General features: G+C 37.6%; 1 protein-coding gene across 1 annotated transcript in view; it reads left to right on the top strand.

Moving 5' to 3' along the window:
- Nfkb1 (nuclear factor kappa B subunit 1) overlaps positions 1 to 23,441 on the top strand; it is a 117,162-nt gene that overhangs the window by 1,931 nt on the left and 91,790 nt on the right. Inside the window, exons 2-3 of the mRNA XM_042701767.1 lie at positions 17,516 to 17,558; positions 22,499 to 22,574. Coding sequence (XP_042557701.1) covers positions 17,523 to 17,558; positions 22,499 to 22,574 — 112 coding nt within the window. The 5' untranslated portion in view covers positions 17,516 to 17,522. The remainder of the gene's footprint in view (positions 1 to 17,515; positions 17,559 to 22,498; positions 22,575 to 23,441) is intronic.

Genomic DNA, 23,441 nt, shown 5'->3' with positions numbered 1-23,441 from the left:
CAAACAGAACATATATAATATGAATAGAACCATGACATCTTCTGAAATTATTCATTCATACCAACCCACCTGCGACTCTTAAATGTTCTCTCTCTTTCTGGTTTAGATAAAATGTCTTACAAGTTTTCAGCCTATTGAACAAACCAAGACACAAAGGAGGGTACATTATATGTAGATTTCATGCTGGAACTGAAATCCTACTTGCTAGTGAAAAGTAACCCACTTCAAAATTGACTTTCTCAAGAAAAGTAGTTTAATTCTATTAAATGTTGGTGGTGATTTAACTATCTGTTATCTTTGCTTTATGTCTGTTGTAGCTTGTGTTCTGCAAGTGGCAATGTCTTGAGCTGTATAAACATTCCTGCTTTTCAAACTCAGTGAACACTGGAGTCTGCCTACAACATTAGTCCTTCCCCTCCATAAGCACTGCTTTGATCTTTGAACTTCCTTTTTCACTTCTACCTCTTAAACAAGATCTTCTCTGGCAACCCGAGTTGCTGTTGGTTAAAGCCTAACTAGTTTTAGAGAGACATAATTTTAGATTGAGTGATCGTGTTCCTGACATTTTTCTTGTTGATGCTAGTTTGAGATGCTAGTGTTTCTGCAGGCTGTTTTTACTACTGCTTTTAGACTTGCAGGTAATTGATGAAGTAAGCTACTCTGTCGACTTGAAGGGATTGCTCATTGTGGTAGGTAGGAGGTCTAGATAAGAAACTGGCAGTGAACAGGAGCTGGAATATTCAGCCAATGAGCCTTATTTATTTATTTTTACCTAATCTGTGAGAGGGATTCCCCTACTGAGAAGAGGTGAAAGTTCTGGCTTTCTGGGGGGAAGTGGTTACTTCCTAACCTTCGATTAGTTTGAACTTGGGGAAAAGAAAGAAAAGTAGGTAATATGTGAACACACTAAGTTAAAACAAATTCAGAGTTACCATATGGATTTTTGTTGGGTGTGTGTGTTTTGTTTTATTTTGTTTTGTTTTGTTTGGGTACTAGGGATTGAGCCTAGTGCTTCAGGTATATTCTACTGCTGAGTTAGCCCCCCCCCCCCCCAGCCCTACTTGGATTTTTTTTTATAATATGTTCAAAACGTCATCTTTTTTGTCTGCAGAATTTATTAGTAGATGTGCTCTCCAGAGCATAGAGATGACTGCAGTAGGAAGTTTCTCTGCAGTGCAGATAGTTTAACCATTGGAGTTCATGCTGGGTCGTGTGCTTTTCATAGGAATCTAATTAGCAGGAATGGATGTATATAAATCAATGGAGATGCAGAATTTCACATGAACTTTTCTTTCAGTAGGAAGATTGTTTTGTTTGGTTGACATAGTGGCTTTCTGTTTACAATAATGAGTTTATGTAAGGTGATGGAATTGTTATATTAGAACCATGTAGATAGCAGAAGGAAGAATGGGATTTTAGTGCTAGAAGACACTTTAGGATGTTCTTCTCCTGCATCTACATTTATATATGGTCAGGGCTAACTGATGATTTGCTTCTTGATGTCCAGTAAAGCATACTAGAGCAATTTATACCATTTTTAGTTGTGATTGTCCTCTTGTACCAATACTGAACCTATTTATAGTATTCTTAGAGGGGAGCAGGTCAATCATTAGGCAGAAGCATATTGTCCCTTTGGACCAATTCTGTGACTACTAAGGAAATGTGGTGGGTCTTTTTGTTGTTGTTATTGTTGTTGTTGTGATGGTGGTGGTGGTGGTGGTGGTTGTGAGGCTTGAACTCAGGGCTTGGGCAGTTTCTCTGCTCTCTTATGCTCAAGGCTAGTGCTCTACCTTTTTAAGCCACAGCAACACATTGAGTTTTTGGTTTTCTGGTTAATGGGAAATTAAGAGTCTCACAGCCTTTCCTGCCTGGGCTGGCTTTCAACCATGATCCTCAGATCTCAGCCTTCTGAGTAGCTAGGATTACAGGCAGAGCCACCAGTGCCCAGCTTGGTTTTAAAGAATTACAGGCATTTAACCTCTGGAAAGAAAGTTTGGAAGTGTCCTCTATAAGTATGTTGAAAGAGAAGGAGGGAAGGATGAGTATGTGTGTAAGACATAACTTGGTGAAGTTCATAGATGTTTGTATGATCTCCTTAGTATGTATACAGTGCTTTACTTTCACTATTTTAAGGAAAAAACAGTAATATTTTGTTTATGGTGATGCAGTTACTTCATACTTTTAACCTATACTGTGTTAGAGAGTGTTAAGACACTCCCTTGGATTTTTTCAGATGGGGTTAGTAGACCCGACCTTGAAGATCAACCAGTAGTGTAGAAAATAAGTCATAAAATAAGACTTCATTGGCTCACCATGAAGAATTTAAAATGTAACTGTTTTATACGTAAGGAATACAAGAAATGATTTGTTACTATGTACAAGGAATATCAGAGGTGGTTTGTAAAAGCTAATAGAAATCACAAGAGTAGAAATTATGGCTGAAAAAATATTTGTTTACAATATTAATCACAAATACTGTATCTTAAATTTTAGAAAGCAATCTATACTTATTAAGCCCTTATGTTTTGTTTAGCAACCAACACAGGTTTAATTATCAGCAATACAGATTTCATCTGCTTTAACTTGTTGCCTGATTTTAAAATTGGAATAATGATACACATACACACAGTTGAATTATCTGTTATAAATTGCTCACTTCTCATTTAGTTTTAGACAAAACAACTTATTTATAACTAGCTTTGATTGTGACCCATAATTCAACCGATATTACAAGCTATAAATCTATCTACAGATCCTGTTTCTTTAAATTTAAAATAAAAAAGCACTTTGAACTTCAAAGAAGGATGTAAATATTATATGTAACGTATTCTACAAAAGAGCCTATAATGATAAGGAATAAACGAAATAGTAATTGAAAAAAATCAATCCAAATACTTCCAGCTTGTAAAAATAATATCAGTACTGAAAAGAAATAGCTGCCATTTAGCATTGTGTTTCTTGGATGAATAAAAAGAATGGAGTTCTTTTGCATTTTTTTTTTTTTTTTTGTCGGTCGTGGGGCTTGAACTCTGGGCCTGGGCGCTGTCCCTCAGCTCTTCAGCTCAAGGCGAGCGCTCTACCACTTGAGCTACAGCACCACTTCCGGTTTTCTGGTGGTTTATTGGGGATAGGAGTCTCACGGTCTCTCCTGCCCGGGCTGGCTTTGAACCGTGATCCTCAGATCTCAGCCTCCTGAGTAGCTAGGATTACAGGCGTGAGCCACCAGCGCCCGGCTTGCATTATTTTTTTTAAAGAGTAGCACTTTTCAATTGTCTTGCCTGGTACAAAAGAAGCCAAACACATAGTTGCTATTTGTTTGTTTGTTTGTTAACAATGCTGGTACTGAGACTAAAACCCAGAACCTCCTGTCCTTTTGCTTAGTTTTTCCACTCATATCTCTACCAGTTGAGCTACACCTCTACTTTTAGCTCTTTGTTGGGAAAATGCAGTTATTGCATGCACAGATTAGTTATTAAAAGTAAGTTATTAAAAAACACCTACTGTCTTCCAAAAAAGAAACATTTTATTCCTAAACAGGATCTTATGAACTGGAAAAGTGCCTTTCAGTTTCAGAGTTTTGTAGACATTTGTCAAGCAAGCTAATAACGTAATCGAAATGATAAATGGTGCTTCTGTGCATAATTAGAATTTCTCCATTGAAACTGTGATTTCAATACCAGTATTTCCAAGAGGAAAAGTGGGGAGCCGGGAGAGAAAAGAAACAAGAATCCAAGTACTGCATCCCAATTCAAAGTAAGAACTATTTAAACTAATCAACTAAAGAGTAAAAGCCAAATATGTTCTGCTCTTCAGAAGTAAATATGACCTCCCCCACAAATCTGTGGTTGTTAAGGTTGCTGTCCTGTCTGATTTCATATTTTAATGATTTTACAACACTGTATAACCTGGAGCCTCCCCAGGAGGTTTATTACTTCTCAGTTTGTAGCATTTTCAGAAAATTGACCTTGAGACTCTGTATGTGACCATTTACGCCTTGTGGATACAACTTAGGAAATAGAATAAACCAGCTGGATTAGAAAAAGGCAGAGTGGCAACACTTCTTCCCACCCTAATGTTATTGTAGCTCCAGAAGCCCTGAGAAACAGTAGGAGGAAGATAAAACTAGTTGATTGACTGCTGCACATTTTAGTCCAGTTGGCTGATACTCACTTAGTTCTTGCTGTGACTCTCACCTCTCTTCACATCACTCACAGCATCTGTCCAAGTTTAAAATTAGTGTACAGATGCATATACATTGTTGCCAATGACTTGGGAAATTAATAGCATATATATGCTATTAAATATAATATAGCCATTGCACTGTAAACTTGCCCCAGGTAACTCTACCTGTGGGTTCCCTTGATGTTCCCTTGATGAGAATGTCCCATAGCCTGATCGGTTTATTCTACAGCCTCTGGACAAAAACAAAGTTCTAACTTTGTCCTAATTCTTAATGTCCTAGTCAAAATTACATGGGAAATGCATACGTGGCATGTTAGACAGTAAAACTATTGCAGCTTTCTTTGATGTGAATCTTTTTGCATGCAGGAGGCTCACTAGGGTTTCTAAGGTAGATTTCCATTTTGCAGACTTGAACTATAAAACAAGACCTGTGTCAAGTGGAGCACACCTCTGCAGAAAGAGTTTGATATTAAAAAACAACCTGAGGGTTTCCATGAATTTTTGTTAAAGTGATAACATAAAATGAAAAAATATTATTTTTATTCTGATTTGAACTGAAAATATATTTTGATTGGTACATATTGATACATTCTGAGAGATGGAGATATAAAGGAACAATGAATCTTTCACACATTATAAAAGCATGTTAGAAGTAAATTGAGACTAAGTATGACTGAGAAATTAAGAGCAACAATTAAGATTAAGAGCCAACAATTAAGAGCCAACAACAATTCAATGCATTTTCTTACTCTTATACCAGGTTATAGTATTCATTAGACATAATATCTGTATGGCTTCTCTCCATGCATTTACCCAATTTTCCATTGGAGACATTTAACTAAACTTAATTATCACATATAACCTTTTAAATATTTCCTGATTATTTTAAAACACTGTATTATCAGTCATTTACCCTGCAATTATGGTTCTCTTTTATGATGGGTGGAGAAAGTATTCTGTTTCTTTTCAGACGATTATTCAAATAGTCAAGTAATCGTCCATCTTGTTCAGAGAGGTAGTTTAATCCTGTGTTGAAATAAAAGGGTGATACTTTTTAGGTAGTCATGCTATATTTGCTAAATACCTGGTAAGCTGAAGGAGTCTAACCCTTTAGGGAAAGCCACAGAAGAAAGTTTGATTACTAATACACTTCAGTGTCTTTACATAAGTGTTCCTATTAGGGTTCTAATACTAACTCATCTCCCTTCCAATTCCCCTTACCCATGGAGAATATGGGTCATTGGCCAACTATGGGTCATTTATTCACCAGGCACCTCACACCACCAACCCAGGAGCTCTCCTCTTTTTGTACTCCCTTTCTCTTTCAGTCACCAAACTGTGTCATTACCCTCCACAACCCCAGAGTCCATGCCTTCCTCGTTGCATTTCTAGCTTTTGCTTCCACCTTGTCTCCTGGTGAAAACCATCTTCTGCTCCTACTTCATTCCAGTATCATAGCTTGCCTATTCAAGTGCAAGACTAACCGTGTCCTTCTCTTTTTGAAGTGAATCTCCATTGTCTTCACAAGCTGGACCCTGCATTCTTGACCTGTCTCTGCCATTGCTCATTCATCCCGGTTCTCAAATCATCCATATCGGTTACCTGCGTTCTGACTCCGGATGCTTTTGTGTATGCTGTTCTCCTCCTCGCCATCTTGGTAACCACTCTGCCTTCAAGAGTCATCATTTCTCCCATCATTTCTCTGCTTGACCTTTCCAGTAAAGGGCTGTGTTGTATCATTCTGGGTCCTCTTGACTTCTTATGTGGCCCAGAAGAGAAACATTTTGAGGATGAGGATTTTACTCATTTACTTTTTATTTACACAGAACGCAGTTGTTTACTGAATGAATCAGTAACTAAACAAACAAAATATTATAAAACTGTGCTATTGATTAGCCAACAAGATCCTGGGTACATTAATTCAACTTCTGTAGGTCCTATCTTCTCTCTGCAAAAGAAAATGAGAGGTTAGACTAAAACAATGCTCACCTCTTGTTACTTTTATAATTGTATTAAGAGGAAGGCATTGGTTTTCTATAAATGAGACAGGTCCATTCAAGGAAATTGCATGAATAGGTACAAAGCCAATTTTTGATTATCCATGCATTGATATGAGGAATTATCTATTTTGAGGACAATGAGTTATTTTTTTTGTAGTCCCAAACTCATTTCATCTTAACTTCCCAGCTGTTTCCGAGGTTTCATCTGTTTATTATTAGCTAGGATCTCCCATTTCTATTTCTCCAAAGAAATTGATGGCAAGTTTAAGACAGAACTTGAATATAAAATTCAACATTTGAACTCTAAATGGATTCAGATTTGGAAGAGGATGAAGCAAATGTGGTAGCAGTGTGAACTGAATCCTCACCTGTCACAGAAAGAATGTAGTCTGTACACCTGCTAAGACAAGAAGTAAAGATATGCATATTATTGAACTTAGAAAGAAAACCACTAAGTTAAAGCAGAAGGAGAAAGTTGTGGTGTTAAGCTTTTCTCAAAAGCAGGATTGGAAGTATGGAAGACTGGAGTGAGGAAACCTTTACTATTTATATCATCTCTTTCATCTTTGTGGAGTAGTCATTTTTAATTTTTTCTTCCTCCCCAGCTTTACTATTGTACAATTAATATACCAAAATTAAATATATTTCTTGTGCATGGGGTAATGCTTATATACCCGTTGTGAAGAGATTACATCAAGCTCATTAACCCTAGTGGGTTTTAGAGTTTCTGTTTGTTTGTTTTTCCACAGTGTGTAACTTGAGAGTACACGTCAAGTCCTTTTTGTGTGCCAGGCACAGTTCTGAGTACTGGGAATATAGGGCTGAGCAAGCCAGAGTTCCAGAATTTCATGATGCTTAGATCGTGTAATAGTTTTAATTTTCAATATTTTTCTTTAGCTTTAAGTTGAAGAACCACATAACTCAAATAATGCATAAAGCTGGGCACCACTGGCTTATGTCTATAATCCTAGCTACCCAGGAAGCCGAGATCTAAGGATCATGGTTTGAAGCTAGTTCTGGCAAGAAAGTCCCTTGGCTCTCATCCCCAATGCTAGAAGTAGAGCAGTGACTCAAGTGATTGAGTGCTAGTCTTGAGCACAAAAGCCCAGGGAGATCTCTCTGGCCCTAAGTTCAAGCCCTAGGTCAGAAAAAACAAGTGCATAGATCATGAAGATTCATTTAATCATTTGTCTGTACTTAACATATATGTACTTAATATAGGTAGTTGCATATATATTAAGTATGCATACTTAATATAGTTCTAGTAATAGAACATTCTAGTTCTATATAGTTCTACAGTAGAACATTGCCAGATGCCCCAAAGCCCCTACTACCTTGTCCTCCATAGGGGATTGCCCATACCCTCCACTGCCTTTCAAAAGGTTCCATTCATGTTTATTAGGTTATATGTCTGTCACTTCTATGACTCATATTTATCCATATATGACTATGAGTTGATTGTAGGAATTCATCATCCAGGATGCTACTAATTAGCTGATAAGCACTGTGAGCTCTCCTGCAAGGTTAGAGGCCCTCTAATGGAGCAAAGTATATTTTGCCTAAGATATCAGTAAAAAAATAGAACAAATCACATTTTCACATTCATTTGTCATTTACCTGGTTGCAAATAAACACCATGTTTACACTGGATGCTAGTGGCTCACACTTGTCATCCTAGCTACTCAGGAGGTTGAGATCTGAGAATTGGGGTTTGCAGCCAGCCCAGGCAGAAAAGTACATGAGACACTTATATCTCTAACTAACCAACAAAAAGCTGAATGTGGAGGTTTGATTCAAGTGGTAAAGCCCCAGCCTTGAGTAGAAAACACTAAATAAGAATGTGAGCTTTTGAATCCAAGCCTCAGTACAAAAACAAACTACATACATACATACATACATACACACATACATACATATTTGTGTGTGTTTAATTGAGGTAATCAGGGAAATGACCAAGAGTCCTGGGAGGAAGATATATTCACATCTGGCTTTATCAGATTTTAGACAGTATAGTTTACCTCTTCCTTACTGGTCACTGTGCATTGATATCTATCTGTCTGTCTGTCTATCTATCTATCTGTCTGTCTGTCTGTCTATTTATTTATCTATCTATCTAGTAGGGTTATCTATATGAATAATCAGTGGGGGAAAGTGCTTCATAACTAGATTCAAGGTCTGAGACACCCCTGTGAAGGCTTAATCTGATACTTGCCAATCACCTGTTTTTGTCAGTGTAGCTGGAAGGTCTCTGCGGTAGTTCAAGGGAACCCTGCCTCCCTCCAGATTCCCATCCTCCATCCACACAGTGAAGGACCACATGATGAATCCTTTCCTTAAAACATGAAAGGCATAGGGGCTGAAGATGTAGCTGAGTGGTAGAATATTTGCCTTGTATGCACAAGGTACTGGGTTTGATTCCCTAGCAACACACACACACACACACACACACACACACACACACACACACACACACACGTGAAAAAAAGAGAAAACAAGAGAAATAAAATGAAAATCCATAACCTGTCAAGTTGTATTCAGAGGCCATAGAACTGAATTGGTTTCTTTGTTGGAATAAAAGTATTCCAAAATGATAAAGACAAGATATCAAAATTAAACCCTGTAATAATTCTGTTTTTAAGGAATAAAACATCTATAACATTGAGAATGTAGAAGCAGTGATCAGAACAAGGTCCAGTTACTCACACATCCCTTCTTACTTTGAGTGAAAGGCATCACTCTATGACCTGATGCCTAGAGTTATTTTTTAGGAGAAAAAAGAAGACAGGACTATCTTAAGTGACCTTAATTATAAAATGTTAGTTTCAGTCCAACTGACTATCATCCTTAGAGAATTTCTATTGCCTTACAAATTTATTCTCAACAGGTTTTGTCCTACTATAGAAATAACAAAAATAAATTTTACGTGGAATGAAAGCTGCCATTTGACATAAAGTGACACTTCATTATAATATGATGAAAACGTGTCCAGAATGCCTTTTTGATCTATAAATGTTAGTCTGCTCTGATTAACATCCACAGGTAAAGCTGTGTTTCTATGGAACATGTTGGAATGCATTCTAACCACTTCACTAAGAAAACCTCTGCCCACCATTGTCAGAGGGAACAAGATAAAACAAGAATTTGAGACAGGAGAAGGAGGTGTGTGTGTGTGTGTGTGTGTGTGTGTGTGTGTGTGTGTGTGTGTGTGTGTGTGTGTGTGTGTGGTGTGTGCATATGTTTTTGTGTGCCGGTCCTGGGACTTGACCCCTTGGTTTGCTTGCTCCTAGTTGGTGCTCTACTATTTGAGCCATGTCTCAAGACTGTCATTTTTCAGGTTAATTGGAGTCTTGTGAACTTTTCTGCCCAAACTGGCTTCAGACTGAGCTTTTCAAGCTTGAGTATACAGTTTTATAGGTATAACCACTGGCACCAGCTTCACCTATTTTTATAGTATTCCCTTTTTGTCCCTGATAATATTTCTTCTCTTGAACTCTACCTTGTCTGATATTATGACCTGGTATTGTTGTGGGTTTTTGTCCTTATATTTGTGATATAACTAGCACAACTTCGCAGCTTTATGTGTTTTACATATCTGGGTCCTTAGTATAATGCAATTCTTATGAAAAGCATTTCCTTAGCTCTTGGTTTTTCTAGCCCTGTCAGACCATTTCTGCTTTTTGTAGGTGAATTTAGTCTATTTCCACTTAACAAAATCACTGATACATTTGACTTCAACTTTCTCATCTTGGTAACTATTGTCTAGCTGGACCACTTCTTTATTCTCTTTTCCTGTTTCATTGCCATCCTTTAAACAAGTGTAGGTTCTTTATTCCATTGTATCAGCTTCATTGCTTGTTTTCTAACATGGTTTAGAGACTACAACATGCACCCCAAAGTTCTATGATGAATTAATATGAAAGCATTTAGATATTAGGTAAAAACTTGACAGTGGTATACTTTGTTTTGTTTTCTTCACTCCCTGTCTGTTGTGATGCATTTTACTTCTGCATAGCCTATAAACTCCAAAACATATTGCATTTGTTTTGGTTTAAATGTCCAATTATCTGTTAAAACATTAAGAAAGCAGAATAAAAAGCCTTAAACATGCCCACAGTTTTAGCATGTTTAGTGCTTTTTATTCCTTCTAGTAGGTCCAAGTCTCTATCTGGTGTCTGTTCTCTTCAACATGAATAATTTTCTTTAGCATGTCTTCTTGATATCATCCCATAGATTACTGAAGTCATCTTCATTTCCTTCCTGCCTTTTTCAGTTTGGATAATTTTTTTAATTAAGCTTCCTTCTAGTTTATTGATAGTCCTATATCATTCAATGTACTAAATCTGTCTGGTGAAATTTCATTTCAGTTCCAGAATTTTCATTTTGTTCTTTCTTTTCTTTTAAAAAGTTTGCATTTCACTGTTTTCACTGGTGAAATTCCCTGGCTGTTCACGCCTAGCACCCCTCTTTTTCTCCCTATTATAGAATATATTACTGCTAGCTGTTTAGAAACCACCGGTGGCTGATTCCATCATTTGTGTCATATTTTTTTCCTTCTGCGTCATCTGCTCCTGTTTCTTCGCAGCCTTTACCATTTTTTATTATACATTATGGGTATTATAGAGTGTGCTTTGTGTTTCTGTCTCCCTTTGTACAGCTTTGTTATATGGTAATAGACAGTAAATATAGTGTTGCATTACCTGGTTTTTATTAAGATAGGTTTAGAGTAACCCTCATTGTAGGGTGTGTTCCAACTCAAATTGCATGGTCTTTTCTCCCTGATTGCTAAGGGTGAATGTCTCTTAACCCTGGATGATTCAATTTCAGTGACTGGCAATGTTGTCCGATCTTTTACATCTCCATGCAAGTCTTATATCCCCAGAATTGTGTTTTCTGCTGGTTTTTACAGGGTCTTGTCCTGTACTAGCACAGCTTAATATTTGACCAATAACCAGAGGTGACCTGTATGCAGATTTCTGAGGCTTTAGCTGCTTGTGTAAGTCATTTCTGACTAGCAGCCAAGTACGATTACTATACTCATTTTGAATTCTATTTCCTTGTTTCACGGTCTAGCAGTCCCTTCAGACAAAAAGTAAGGGTGAACTTGGGTTTTACCTCAAGTACAGAACCTATGGTATTCTGCAGTTCAGTGCCTTAAACTAGTTTTAATTTTTTTTTTTTTTAGTTCTGCAGTTCAATATGGCATGGGTATGTTCAAATAGCTCAATCTGAAACCAAGTCTATACTTTTTTGAAATGAGTGTTGAAATGTTTCTTACAATTAATACAATATTAGTAAAAAAAATACTTCATCTGTATCAATATGGAAACATAACAAACAAAACTCCCATCTCTACTTTTTAGGTACTCATATTCACTTAAAAAGATGACAGGGTTACAGTGGAACAATAGGTTGTGGAGGACAAAACCACTAAGACATGTAACTATTTACAGACTTGATGTGGGCTGCAGAGGGCTATGTATTACAAAAGAAAATACAGGGTTTTATGTGGAGGCTGAACTGTTGAGTGGAGTTATGAAGAGCAGGTAATAGTTAAGAAAATGGCACTTCCAGATGTAGGACATACCATGAACAAATACATAGATGGAAAATGAACAATTGGCCTGTAGTAAAGATCATGGGTTGGACCATCCTAATAGGGACTAATACATTTTTATGCTTATAATATGATTTAATATAATAATATATGAAGCAGTTAAGTCTTGGATGTTCTTTTGTAAGTACTAAGGCAATAATATGAAAGATACTTGGGGAGGAAGAAATACTGCCCTGAGGAATCACAGTAAGGGAGGGTTTGTGTCACTCTGGGAGAGGAAATACAGGTCTGTCCTAGGTGCCATAGTTGAACTGTAAGGAAGGGCAGATCTCAGGTACAACATGAAAAACAATCAGTAGAGATTGGTTATTGACAGCATATGTTTAAGAATGAAATTGTTCCAGAAATTAGAAAGTCAAGAATGGGACTTATAAATTTGCCCTACCGATTAGATATTTGAAGGAATTTAAACCATCATTGCCTTGTTTTATAATGGTATCTATTACTTAATGCTAACAATGACTTAATAATAAATATTTGCACTTTGAAATTTTTTTGGGGGGGTCCGGTTGTGGGGCCTGAACTCTGAGCCTGGGCGCTGTCCCTCAACTCTTCAGCTCAAGGCTAGTGCTCTACCACTTGAGCCACAGCGCCACTTCCGGCTTTTTTCTTTTTGCTTATATGGTGCTGAGGAATCGAACCCAGGGCCTCATGCATGCAAGGCAAGCACTCTACCACTGAGCCACCTTCCCAGCCCCATGCACTTTGAAATTTTTAATAGCTCTAACTTTGTGCCTGTACCACAATATTTTGAGGGCTAATGTATGTATTTCTTTTGTTCAGATAGGAATTCAGTAAACCAATACAGAAGAAAATAAGTGCCAACAGGACTATGACTAGGAATGTAATTACTGTGCTGAATTACCAAGATAACTAAACTATGTCTTACACACCCTCCGTTTTCCAAGACACAAGATTGCGTTGTTTTTGTCTATTTGTCTTCCTGAGTACTAAGTCATTGGATTAGTTAGTTCTTGCCGCATAAAGGAAAAAATTCCCTACTAAGCAAACAGAACTATAGACATGCATTATTTCTTACAAGTCTGTGCTTATAAGATCATGTCTGAGCTGGAGTGGCTGATCTGTGAAATAAGTCTCTGAGCAACGTTGCTCTGCTCTTTGGCGTTAGGTAGCCCTGTCCTCTTTGCTTCACAGTGGCTCATCTACTAGTAAGCTAGCCTAGAAGAGTCATTGCAAGACCTTTTGAAAAACCTGTGCCCCATGCAGAATAAAAGACCAACTTCCCACAGAATTCCGGAATCAAATCAATTCAAATACATGTTTACAGTAACTTTTTGTCAAAGATAAAGATTTAATGTTTTATTCATTTTTTAATTTAAGTGTTCTTAAAGCCCATCTAACCAGTTGGGAAAATGTGATTGTGGACTGAGTGTTAAATAAGATACATAGAAAAAGGCAGAGGTTCTTGACTTTAAAGAGCAAATAGCAAAATGCCACATATGAACTCATTCTCAGAATAAAAATACATATATAAATAATCGGAGGGAATGTAGGTAAACTGACAATAAAAATTAGCAGGAATCATCTCTGAATAACAAAAATTGTTTCTCTAAAAACAAAAAACAAAGAATTCCTGTGTTCATTATTCATAGTTTTACCTCATTCTGTTGGTCACAGCCCATTATGAACCTGCTAGGATTAATGGAAAATTGATTCCTGCCCCCCTTTGGTTGGCTAAAATTTATAAAGAGAAATTGTGGCTCTTGTTTCCAGTCTACCAAACTGTAAGCTCTGAGTCTAGGGACAATGTCACACTAAGGATACTTTGTATCCTTCCATACTGACACATTGTAGGTGTAACTTGTTTTTAGTGAATGACAAAGCACTTTAGTAACATTTCAAACATTTTATGTGTGGTGTAGGATATGGGTCCGCACATACTGTGAGGCATTGCAGTTTTCAATGTATGCATACTTTGTTCATATGATCAGTGTGTGTGTGTGTGTGTGTGTGTGTGTGTGTGTGTGTGTGTGTGTAACAGACATGCTTCGAAAAGAATCTCTAATTTTCCTCTTTCTCCTTTGAAAGGTACCAAAGGAAACATGGAGTCGTGGCTGCAGCCACCTTCTTTTGGGAGGTGGTGATTAAAGTTCAAGTCTTTATGTGAACCGATGCACTCTAGTGATGCAATGGCATTTGTCGGGGTTTCTCCCCTGATGTCAGCATTACTGACTTCTGGGGTTGCATAATTCTTTGTTGTCAGGGACTGTCCTGAGTATTATAGGATGTTCAGAGCATCTCTAATCTCTAGCTTCTGCATGCTAGAAGTCACTGTCACCCAGTATGTCAGTCCAGAGCAACTCTAGACATTGCCAAATGTCCCATGAGGTCAAAATATAAACATTTAGTTATAGTGACCTATAACTACTTCAGTGAGGGAAGTGGCAATGTACTTGTCCATGGTCACTGACAAAGAACTCAATGCCAGATTCTTCTCAGAATACCTAAAACATTTGTTCTCTGTCTTCTTTTTTCTGTAGTTTATTTTGAGCATCTTATTTCTTATGCTATCTAATAAGATGGCTTACACTTGCTGTGTATTATTGTTGGGTTAAGGAATTGACTGTTTTATGTGTCTGCCATTTCTGTTAGACCCCTTCTCTTTACCAGCCCTGAACATAGCATATTTATCTTAGGCAGCTATTTTATATGTTAATTAGTCACACTGTACCTAGTGAAACAGTATTAAAACTGGAATGAGGAGGAGAGAAAAGGGAAAAGTCAGTTTATACAAATCTGGTAGTAGCATACAGCTATTGATTCCTCTTCAGTTTTTTTCAGAACTTGCTCTTCTGAAAACAGCAAAAAAGCCTAAAGTACTTTCATCATCACTAGTGTAATATACGATGAGAAAGAAAGCAGACACTTTCAAGGTTTTTCTTACGGTCTTTCTTATGAAGAGGATTCTGGTGTACTTAGAAATTTTTATTGAATCATACATGTGTTATTATTCACTATCTTGTCATTATTGTGAATGGTATCAGAACATCTTTTAACTCTTTTAGTTAGAAATATATATCAGTAAACAATTTTTTACTTACATGTTTTGGTTAGGAAGTAGTACCATTTGTATTTAGTTTATTTTTAAAAAGAAACAAAATAGAGGTGGAAAGGATATTCATGTATTATAAAGTTATAGAAATTGAATGTTAAAAAGGTAATGGAAAACCTTGAGTGCACCTGAAAGAACATTCTGGAACTCTTCCCTTTTTATTCACTTTTAGACTATGATTTATTTACAATTTTTGACACTTGGATAATATTTAATATTCATCATGATATTCTTTCTGTCAAAGGCATTTAGATTGGTTCTAGTTTTTTCTATTTTTTTGCACACTTGGTCAGGTAATTTATTTATTTGTTGTGGTGTGGAGGATCAGTCAGTAAGCACTGAACCAATTACCATGAGATACAGCTCCCACCTGCTGCTTATTCTTCCACCCAAATTCCTGAAAACAGAGTCTGAGGAGCAAAAGTTACTCTTCCTTTACATAGTTTCCATTCATCTTTCTTCTGTAATGTTTCTTCCACAGCTTTTCTCTATGAAAAGTCTGAGTATATTTTTATTTGATGTATTCTATGACAGAAAAGTGGTGTAAGTTACTCTTTCCTTAGAGTTTTACTCCTAGTACTTATAAGATGAAGTAATCAAATTATACTTATTGGGGACAGGAAGAAAAAAAAGGGGTAGCAGAAGAGTGAGAGAAGGGGCGACATTGTCCAAAAAGAAATCCCTACCTCATGCAGTGGGAGCCTCTGTGTACATCACCTGCATAATAACAATTAAAAACTTAAACAAATGAAATAAAATTACACCTAAGTATATCCCTGAGGTAGATATATACAATCTTGGAAAGAGAGATACTTCATCCTTGCTTCCTAACCGTACCCTCTTGAGAAAACCTGAAGTTCTGTTTTTCAGAATATTAATTTTGATCTTCAGTGAGCCATAAAATCATTTTCATGAGATTGAAAAGTTAGAATTTTTTATACATGAAATCTCTCTAATAGAAATAATATATTTTTTACTGTGGGTCATGGTAAAAAATAAAGAGGGAGGAGGAGGAGGAGCAGGAGGAGGAGGAAGAGGAGGAGGAAGAGGAGGAGGAGGAGGAGGAGGAGAAAAGAAAAGAACACATCTCTGATCTAAGTGTTCCCTTGAGTCCCTAATTCAATCCTTAATGGTTCACCAGAGGCTAAACCTTTATGGCATTGAAGGTGATCTGCTTGGTCTAGCTGTTTTCACCAAGAACTTCATGTGCCAGACTTGGGTGTTGGTAAGGGGATTATCATAGGAGTGCAGAAAATAGCACATCCGGCATTTCATAGAACATCAACTATCCAAAACTAGTCTGGTTGTAATGTTATGATTTCAAGTGAAAAACACAGTTCACTGGATATTTTAATCGATGCGAACTAGCTATGTTTTATCTTTGTCTTTCCATGGCCTGAAAACCTGTCTCGGGGAGGAGAGAGTTGAAGAGAATAGACCCAATCCACTCCCCAATTAACACAGTAGCTCCCTCTCAAAGTCCTTCCTCAAAAGCACAGAACTGAACAAAAAGAAAGTGAAGGGAAGAGCTGGGGTAACTGGGGGTGGGGGGAGGAAGGGGCTTTCCCTGCTCATTACTTATCCTCTAGTTCCAAATGCTCAGTGGGTATTTCAATACTGCAGAAATAAAACATGCTTTTTACAATGAATGCAAATATTACTCAGTGATTCACACTTTCCAAATGATTCTTGGTTTCTTTTGACATTTCATTTTTTGAATTATAGATTACCATTGACATCACACTAGAGTTACTCTTACCCCTCAACTCTTCAGTCACACCAAGTGTATACAGGTTCCAATTTTAACCACTTACCATGTTCCTTAGCCCCTAACAAATTGTAAAAACCTTTTTTTAGATGCACATGGGTGTGGAACTTTTAGGGGGATGGTGTTACTGAAGTAAAGATTGTTTGTCCCTGCTACAATTTAGAGACCTCTCTTCAGGCTTGTCTACAGCACTGGCTCATGATAATAACTTTGTATCCATCCTAATAAAGGTGGTTTAGTTGAGTCTTTAAATCCTAGTGACAGCAACTTTATGTTAAATCCCTATACTTAATGGTCTACAAAACCATCCAGTGTTCCTACACGTGCAAACAGTGACGTACAGATACTGAGTGACTTCCATCCTAAGTCTCATTTTGGAAGACTGTGGGCTAAGAAGGAGGGAAAAAGGAAATCACATCAGTTTAATGGAAAACCTAAACTCAATAAAAATGGTTTTAAATGTTTTCATGGAAGTTTGGGCTCCTGTGATTTTCTAACAATAAGGGTTTTTCACAAAGACTGTCAGTCCTTCATGCTTTGAGGGTGATGAGAAGCAATGGCCTCAAGAATCTAATTGCACGTAATTTTCAAACAGAGAATAAGGACTAGTTGTGCCCAGCTCAGAGTACTGTCTGAGTTAAGCATAGGAGTTTTTGATCATAAGTAATTGGTAATTCCTTGATTGTGCAATCTCCCTGCTGTTAGCTTTAGGTGCCAAAGAGGAACTGTACCATGTTCTCCTTTCTAAGGTCTATTTAAAAAAGGACTGCGTTTGATCTTAACTAGCATAACACCATTTACTTGTACATGAATTCTGTGGTAATAGTATATTTAAGGATCATTCCAAAGTTACAGTTTTGTTTTGTTTTCATACACAGCTCCAGAATGGCTGAAGACAATCCATATGGAGGGACTGGACAAGTAAGTGCTATCACCCATGGATAGTTTTATTCAAATGTATTAATATTGCAAGATATTCAGATAATGTACTAGTCACTCAGAATTAAGAGAGCTCTAAAATTAGTTTTATAAACAGCTTTAGGATTTTTTTCTCCCATTTTTTCCTGTTCCTACAAGTGAGGTTGCAAAGGACACGGTCACAGAAAAAGGAGGAACTAAAACCCCATCACACACATTATTGCGTGAAAATTGTATAAACCACAGGTCAAATGAGAGCCACTGTGTTTGCTTCCTGGGGCTACTGTAACAAATTCCTACATTTCTGTGGCTGGAAGCAGCCCTACAGAGAAGAAGCTGATATTAAGGTGATATTGACAGGGTTGCCAAGGGGCAGTTTCCATTCCTCTTGCGTAGCTTCAAGCGGTGGCTGGCAATGCTTGGCATCCCTTGGCTTGTCGCAGCATCACTCCCATGTCAGCCTCTGTTGTATGATCTCCTTCTTCCCTGGTGTCTCCTACGTGTCCACAGCCAAAGCTCTTCTCTTTCTTTATCTAAAGGCATCAGGCATTGGCCCACCCTCATCTAGTGTGATTTCATCTTATCTTGTAAAGAGTATTATTTCCAAAGTCCCATTTGTAAGCATCTGTTTAAAAAGGAGCATTGATGACTCAGTACAGCCCCTTAAAATGGTTACTTGTAGCTCTTTCTAATGAGGAGGCAGATTGGCATGTTGGGATGGTGACAAGACCTGAGAACTTGGAATTCCGAGGTAGTTATATAAACACTGATTGCTACTGATCAGCTCTTCCAGCTTGAGTCCCCTCAGCCTGTTTTTCTCACAAAATACAAGTGTGAGCTTCACATACACAGGGGCTTAAAATGACTACATGGGTGATGAGTGTGCTTTGTGAGCATTAAATTGCTATTATTTTAATAAGTTGCAGTTATGAAAGGATACCGAAGTCCTTTCTTTTCTCTCCCTTTTGCGATTTGGGCTTAAATTCAAGGTGATTCAGATTCTTCATTGGTCTGGTGCTCTACCATTTGAGCAATGGCTCCTGCCCAGTATTTTTGCTGGTTAATTAGAGATTAAGTTTTGTAGACCCTGCTAGCATGAGCTAGCTTTGAACTTTGGTCTTATAGGTATCAGCCTCTGGAGTAGCCAGGATTATGAGTTTAAGTCACTGTTGGTATCCAGCTCTTCCTAGTTTTTTACTTGAAAAAAAAAAACCAACCCAAGTCTATGGAAATGTTGAATAGACTAACAAATCCCTGTTGGCAATTAACATGTTGTTTCTTTTTCTTCTTCTCTATATATATGTATTCAGAGAGCCACTAGAAAACAGCTTTCAAAGTGATTACAATGGCAATACTAAAGTTGAAATATAATAATTTTGACAAATGGTCATTCCATAGCTGTTTCATCTGTAGCATAATTAGCTAGCAGAATATTGACAAGGTAGTGATCCAGAATAAGCCATACCAAGTCTCTAATTTCAGGATGCTACCTTTCAAGTTGAAGAGGCAGAAACATAATTTTTCCATATGGTAATAGAAAGCTATGGTAGTGGCCTGCACAGAAATGTTGAGAGAAATTACTAGTTGCTATCTGTGGGAGAAGAGCAGAGTTAGGAAGTACTTCCCAAAAGTCTAGGTAAGCTGAAATTTGAAAGACATACTTTGCTAGGCCTATCAATGAAAGGGAATAGGACCTACCCTGATATCCAGTCCAAGATTCATGATAAAAATCATTTTGCACTTAAATTTTGTTGGCCACCATGTGAAACAACAGAATTATCAAATATATTCATACCAAAAAATCATCCAGACTCTTTCCATTCCCCACCCTCAGAGAAAGCTGAAATTCAAGTCTTTTAGGGAGTCTGATGTTGCTATAACTAAAACAAGAAACCTGGCACCAATAGCTCATGCCTGTAATCCTAGCTATTCAAGAGGCTGAGACCTGAAGATAACAGTCTGAAGCTAATCTGGGAAAGCAAGTCCCTGAGACTCATCTCCAATTAGCTACCAAAAAAGCCAGAAACAGAGCTGTGGCTCAAATGGTAGAGTAATAGCCTTGAGCAAGAAAGCTCAAGAATGGTGCCCAGGCCCTGGCTTCAAGCTTCAGAACTGGCACAAAAATAAAATAACTAACTAAATAAAAGGCATAAGAACTGTGTAATATTCTGATTGACTTGGAAAGAATGAATATGCATCAGTTCTCACATGATGATGCTCCTTTGCAAGTTTGTTATAAAAAGTGGTAATACTGGATTCATCTAGGGACATTTTCTTTGATTGCAGGGTGCGAGACTTATTATCAAAACCCTTTGTTTTACCTTTCACTTTTAATACACTATATCTAACCATTTAAAGGCCAACTGTAACCAACATGAGGGGTGTTTCAGCTTTGTTTTACACCACGCTTTGCTGTCTACACACAGGAAATCTTATCAACCGGAGATGGCCCTTTATGCCACACCAGAGGAAAACCTGCTGAAGACATTCATTCTGAAAGTTTCTTATGTGGGCCATTTTTGCTCAGCAGTAACAGGGGTGAAGTGTGTTCTGCTATTTCCATTTTTAAGAGGTCCTTGAAGTTTTTGTAATCCCCTATCTTGAGGTTTAAAGACATCCTCAGAGTTTTGGTGTGTGCTAGACTTTGTTCTCCTGCCCTGCCCTAGTAAAACAGCATTAACCTTTAGCACAAGACAACACAGCACCTGAGCCCTGGCACTTAGGCCTCTGGATGGTCGTTGTAACTACTGCAGGGCTACAGGAAATACAGGAGCTCTTTTCCTTCTTCATTAGCCTTTCTGAGCTGACACTGGTAGATGTCTGTGTACCATGGGGCACATTGTTGTGGAATGTATTTTCTAATTTCTTCATTTCCTTCGCAGTTAAATGATTAACAGCCGTGTTAATGAGCCTTATTTATTGTTGAACACTGGAATGGAGCACATTGTTTTATGAATTAGTTATTGACCTGGAGCCGAAATGTTCAAATGTTCTTCATTTAAACATAGTGTTCTTTTCTGCCCACCCCTCTCCCCCCCATTTGGTGCCAGTCCTGGGGTTTGAACTAAGTTTCTCAAGTCCTTGCTTGTCTCTTCCACTGTAGGTTATCATTTTGAGCTACAGCTCCATTTAAGGCTTTTTTTTTTTTTTTGTCGGTCGTGGGGATCTCAGCCTCCTAAGTAGCTAGGATTACAGGTGTGAGCCACAAGCGCCCGACTACTTAAGGCTTTTTGATGGTTAAATGGAGATAAGAGTCTTAAGGACTTTTCTGCCTGGGTAGGATTCAAACCTTGATCTTCAGATCTCAGCTTCATGAGTAGCTCAGATTACAGGTGTGAGCCACTGATGCCCCAACCCTTTCTTCCTCTTGATTGAACTAGGAATACTAGGTTCTTTTTTTTTTTTTTTTTTTTTTTGTCAGTTGTGGGGCTTGAACTCTGGGCCTGAGCACTGTCCCTGACCTCCTCAGCTCAAGGTGAGCACACTTTGAGCCACAGTGCCACTTCCAGTTTTTTGGTGGTCAATTGGAGATAAGAGTCTCATGTACTTTCCTTGCCCGAGTTGGCTTTGAACCATGATCCTCAGATACTAGGTTCTTAAGAGACCAAGAACCTCCTTCCTAATAAGGACAGGAGGCCATGTTGGTGATTAAAAATAAAGTATATATTAATATAGTAAACTGGCTTCTAGCACACATACTAGCCTATCCAAAAAAAAGAAAAGCCCCAAAACATAAACAACTTGAAATATTGTCAGGTTCTGTGCTGCCAACAAGCATTTCAAACAGATAGCTTCTTTAGGAGAAAAGAAATGGTAAGATCCAAAATATGAATTAAAGTCCTAGGGGACCTAAATGGGGAAAAAGTTCTTTTGTAATAATAAATGTTACCTTCTTAAGCTAGAGTTTAATTCTATCCGAATATATTGCTTGCCTACTGCTTTAGTTTTCTGTCTTATTTTTCTGTTGGTGCTATAACAAATTACTGCAAACTTGGAACTTACTAACAACACAGACTCATCCTCTTGTAGTCTAGATGTCAGAATTCTAAAATCAGGGTGTTGTCAGGACCGCTCTTCTGCTGGCTCTCATTTCTTGCTTATTTGAACTTGTAGAGAGAGCTGCCTATAGTTCTTGGCTGTGAACCCAACCCCCACTCCAGCCACTTGCTTCCACATTACTGATTTCCTAAATCTCTTTTATCCTATCCCTCTAGGATAAGAGAATCCAGAGTAATCTCTTACTTTAGGATCTTTTCCTTAATAATATATGAAAAGTTGTCTTTGCTGTCTTAGTAGCATTCCTAAATTCTGAGATCTGGGCTATCCCCATTTTAGGAGGCCATTGTTCAGTCTAACACTGCCACCACCAAGTTCTAGGTATTTTGCAATGTGATAGGAAAAGAGAGGTGAAAATATAAATGAGTGAGCTCAGTGCTCAGTTATCTGCTCCATGGACTGTCAATTAAATACTTATAGGCCTTGAAGCTGGATTAGGGATACATGATCTGGTATATCCATACTAGGAATACATTTACCACTAAAAAAAGAATAGTATATTTGTAGGATTCTTTTAATATACATCTAAGAGAGTATGTACCTCAAGTCATGCATTCACTCAATATTTGTTTGGCATCTACTCTAAGTATGTACTTGTCCTGGAAGGTGTGTTAGTAAGCACACCACCCCAGGTGTGTGTGAGATATCACCTACTTGATATCTCCAAGTCTCTCCTAACATAAACCCCATGCACATGAGACTTAACCAAGTCTCCCATGGGAATTTTAAAATCTTAATTTCATGAACCCTATTTGCAGAGTTTTGTCTTTGTCTCAAAAAACAAAAAGTAGTTTTCCTTCCTGCAACTAGTTATTAGGTGTTCAGACTTCACATTTTTATATGGTGTAAAAGCAATGACTAAGAGATTTCACTGTTTTCCTTTGCAGATCTTTCATTTGAATACTTTATCACATACAATGTTTAACACAGAATTATTTCCACCTGAGATGCCACTGTCAACAGGTAAGAAAACTATCCCTTTGGGATCTTGTTTTGTTGTCAAGTTTTTTAAAAATACTCAGGATTTGCCAATAGTACCTTCTAGAAGTTCAGGGATGTACATAAGAAGGAAATGGTGGTTCATGCTCTAAATGGTCTTTCAATATACTTTCTTGAAAAGTATTCGATCAAAAAAATGTTTTACACCCCTCATCCTTTTTAGTAACAGGGGTGAATGTCTGGCAGGACAACTCAGTAGCAGTTTCTTTATTCAAGACAAGCATTTCCTTTTGTTTCGAGTTCTACTACCTCCGAGTTCTTTTTAAATTCTTCTCTGTTATTTTCCATATGTGTACAAACCAGCCTGAACTTCTTAGTCTGTTCCAGAAACATTTATCTGAAGGCCTGTTGTGGGCCGGCCAATATACTTAGCATCAGACCAACAGTGTAAAAAAAAAAAATCATCAATATCATCTTTTTTTTTTAAGAGCCTTTATATAATGGGTATGGTGGTACACATCTGTAATCCCAGCTATTCAATAGCTAGAGATTGAGAGGATCCTGGTTTGAGACAAGCACAAAAAGGTAGTGACACCCTATCTCAATAAACAGATCTCAATAAACAGGCTGGAAGGGTGGTTCACTCTATCATTCCCATGAGCAAGAAGTCTAAGTAGGAGGATCATGGTTCAAAGTTGACTCTAAGAAAAAGTGAAAGCCTATCTGAAAAATAACAAAAGCAAAAAAAGAGCTGGGGGCATGGCTCAAGCAATAGATCTTCTGTCTAGGAAGCATGAAGCCCTGAGGTCAAATTCCAGTACAAAATAAATAAATAAAAGCTTTTAGCTTTGCATTCTGACCAATGAGATAAAACTTTCGATAGGGATCCCC

The sequence above is a fragment of the Dipodomys spectabilis genome, unplaced genomic scaffold (genome assembly GCF_019054845.1).
Source record: "Dipodomys spectabilis isolate Male_0828 unplaced genomic scaffold, ASM1905484v1 ptg000297l, whole genome shotgun sequence".
Lineage (NCBI taxonomy): Eukaryota > Metazoa > Chordata > Mammalia > Rodentia > Heteromyidae > Dipodomys > Dipodomys spectabilis.
Note: the sequence above shows the minus strand (reverse complement) of the source record. Positions and strands in the feature narration are given on the sequence as shown.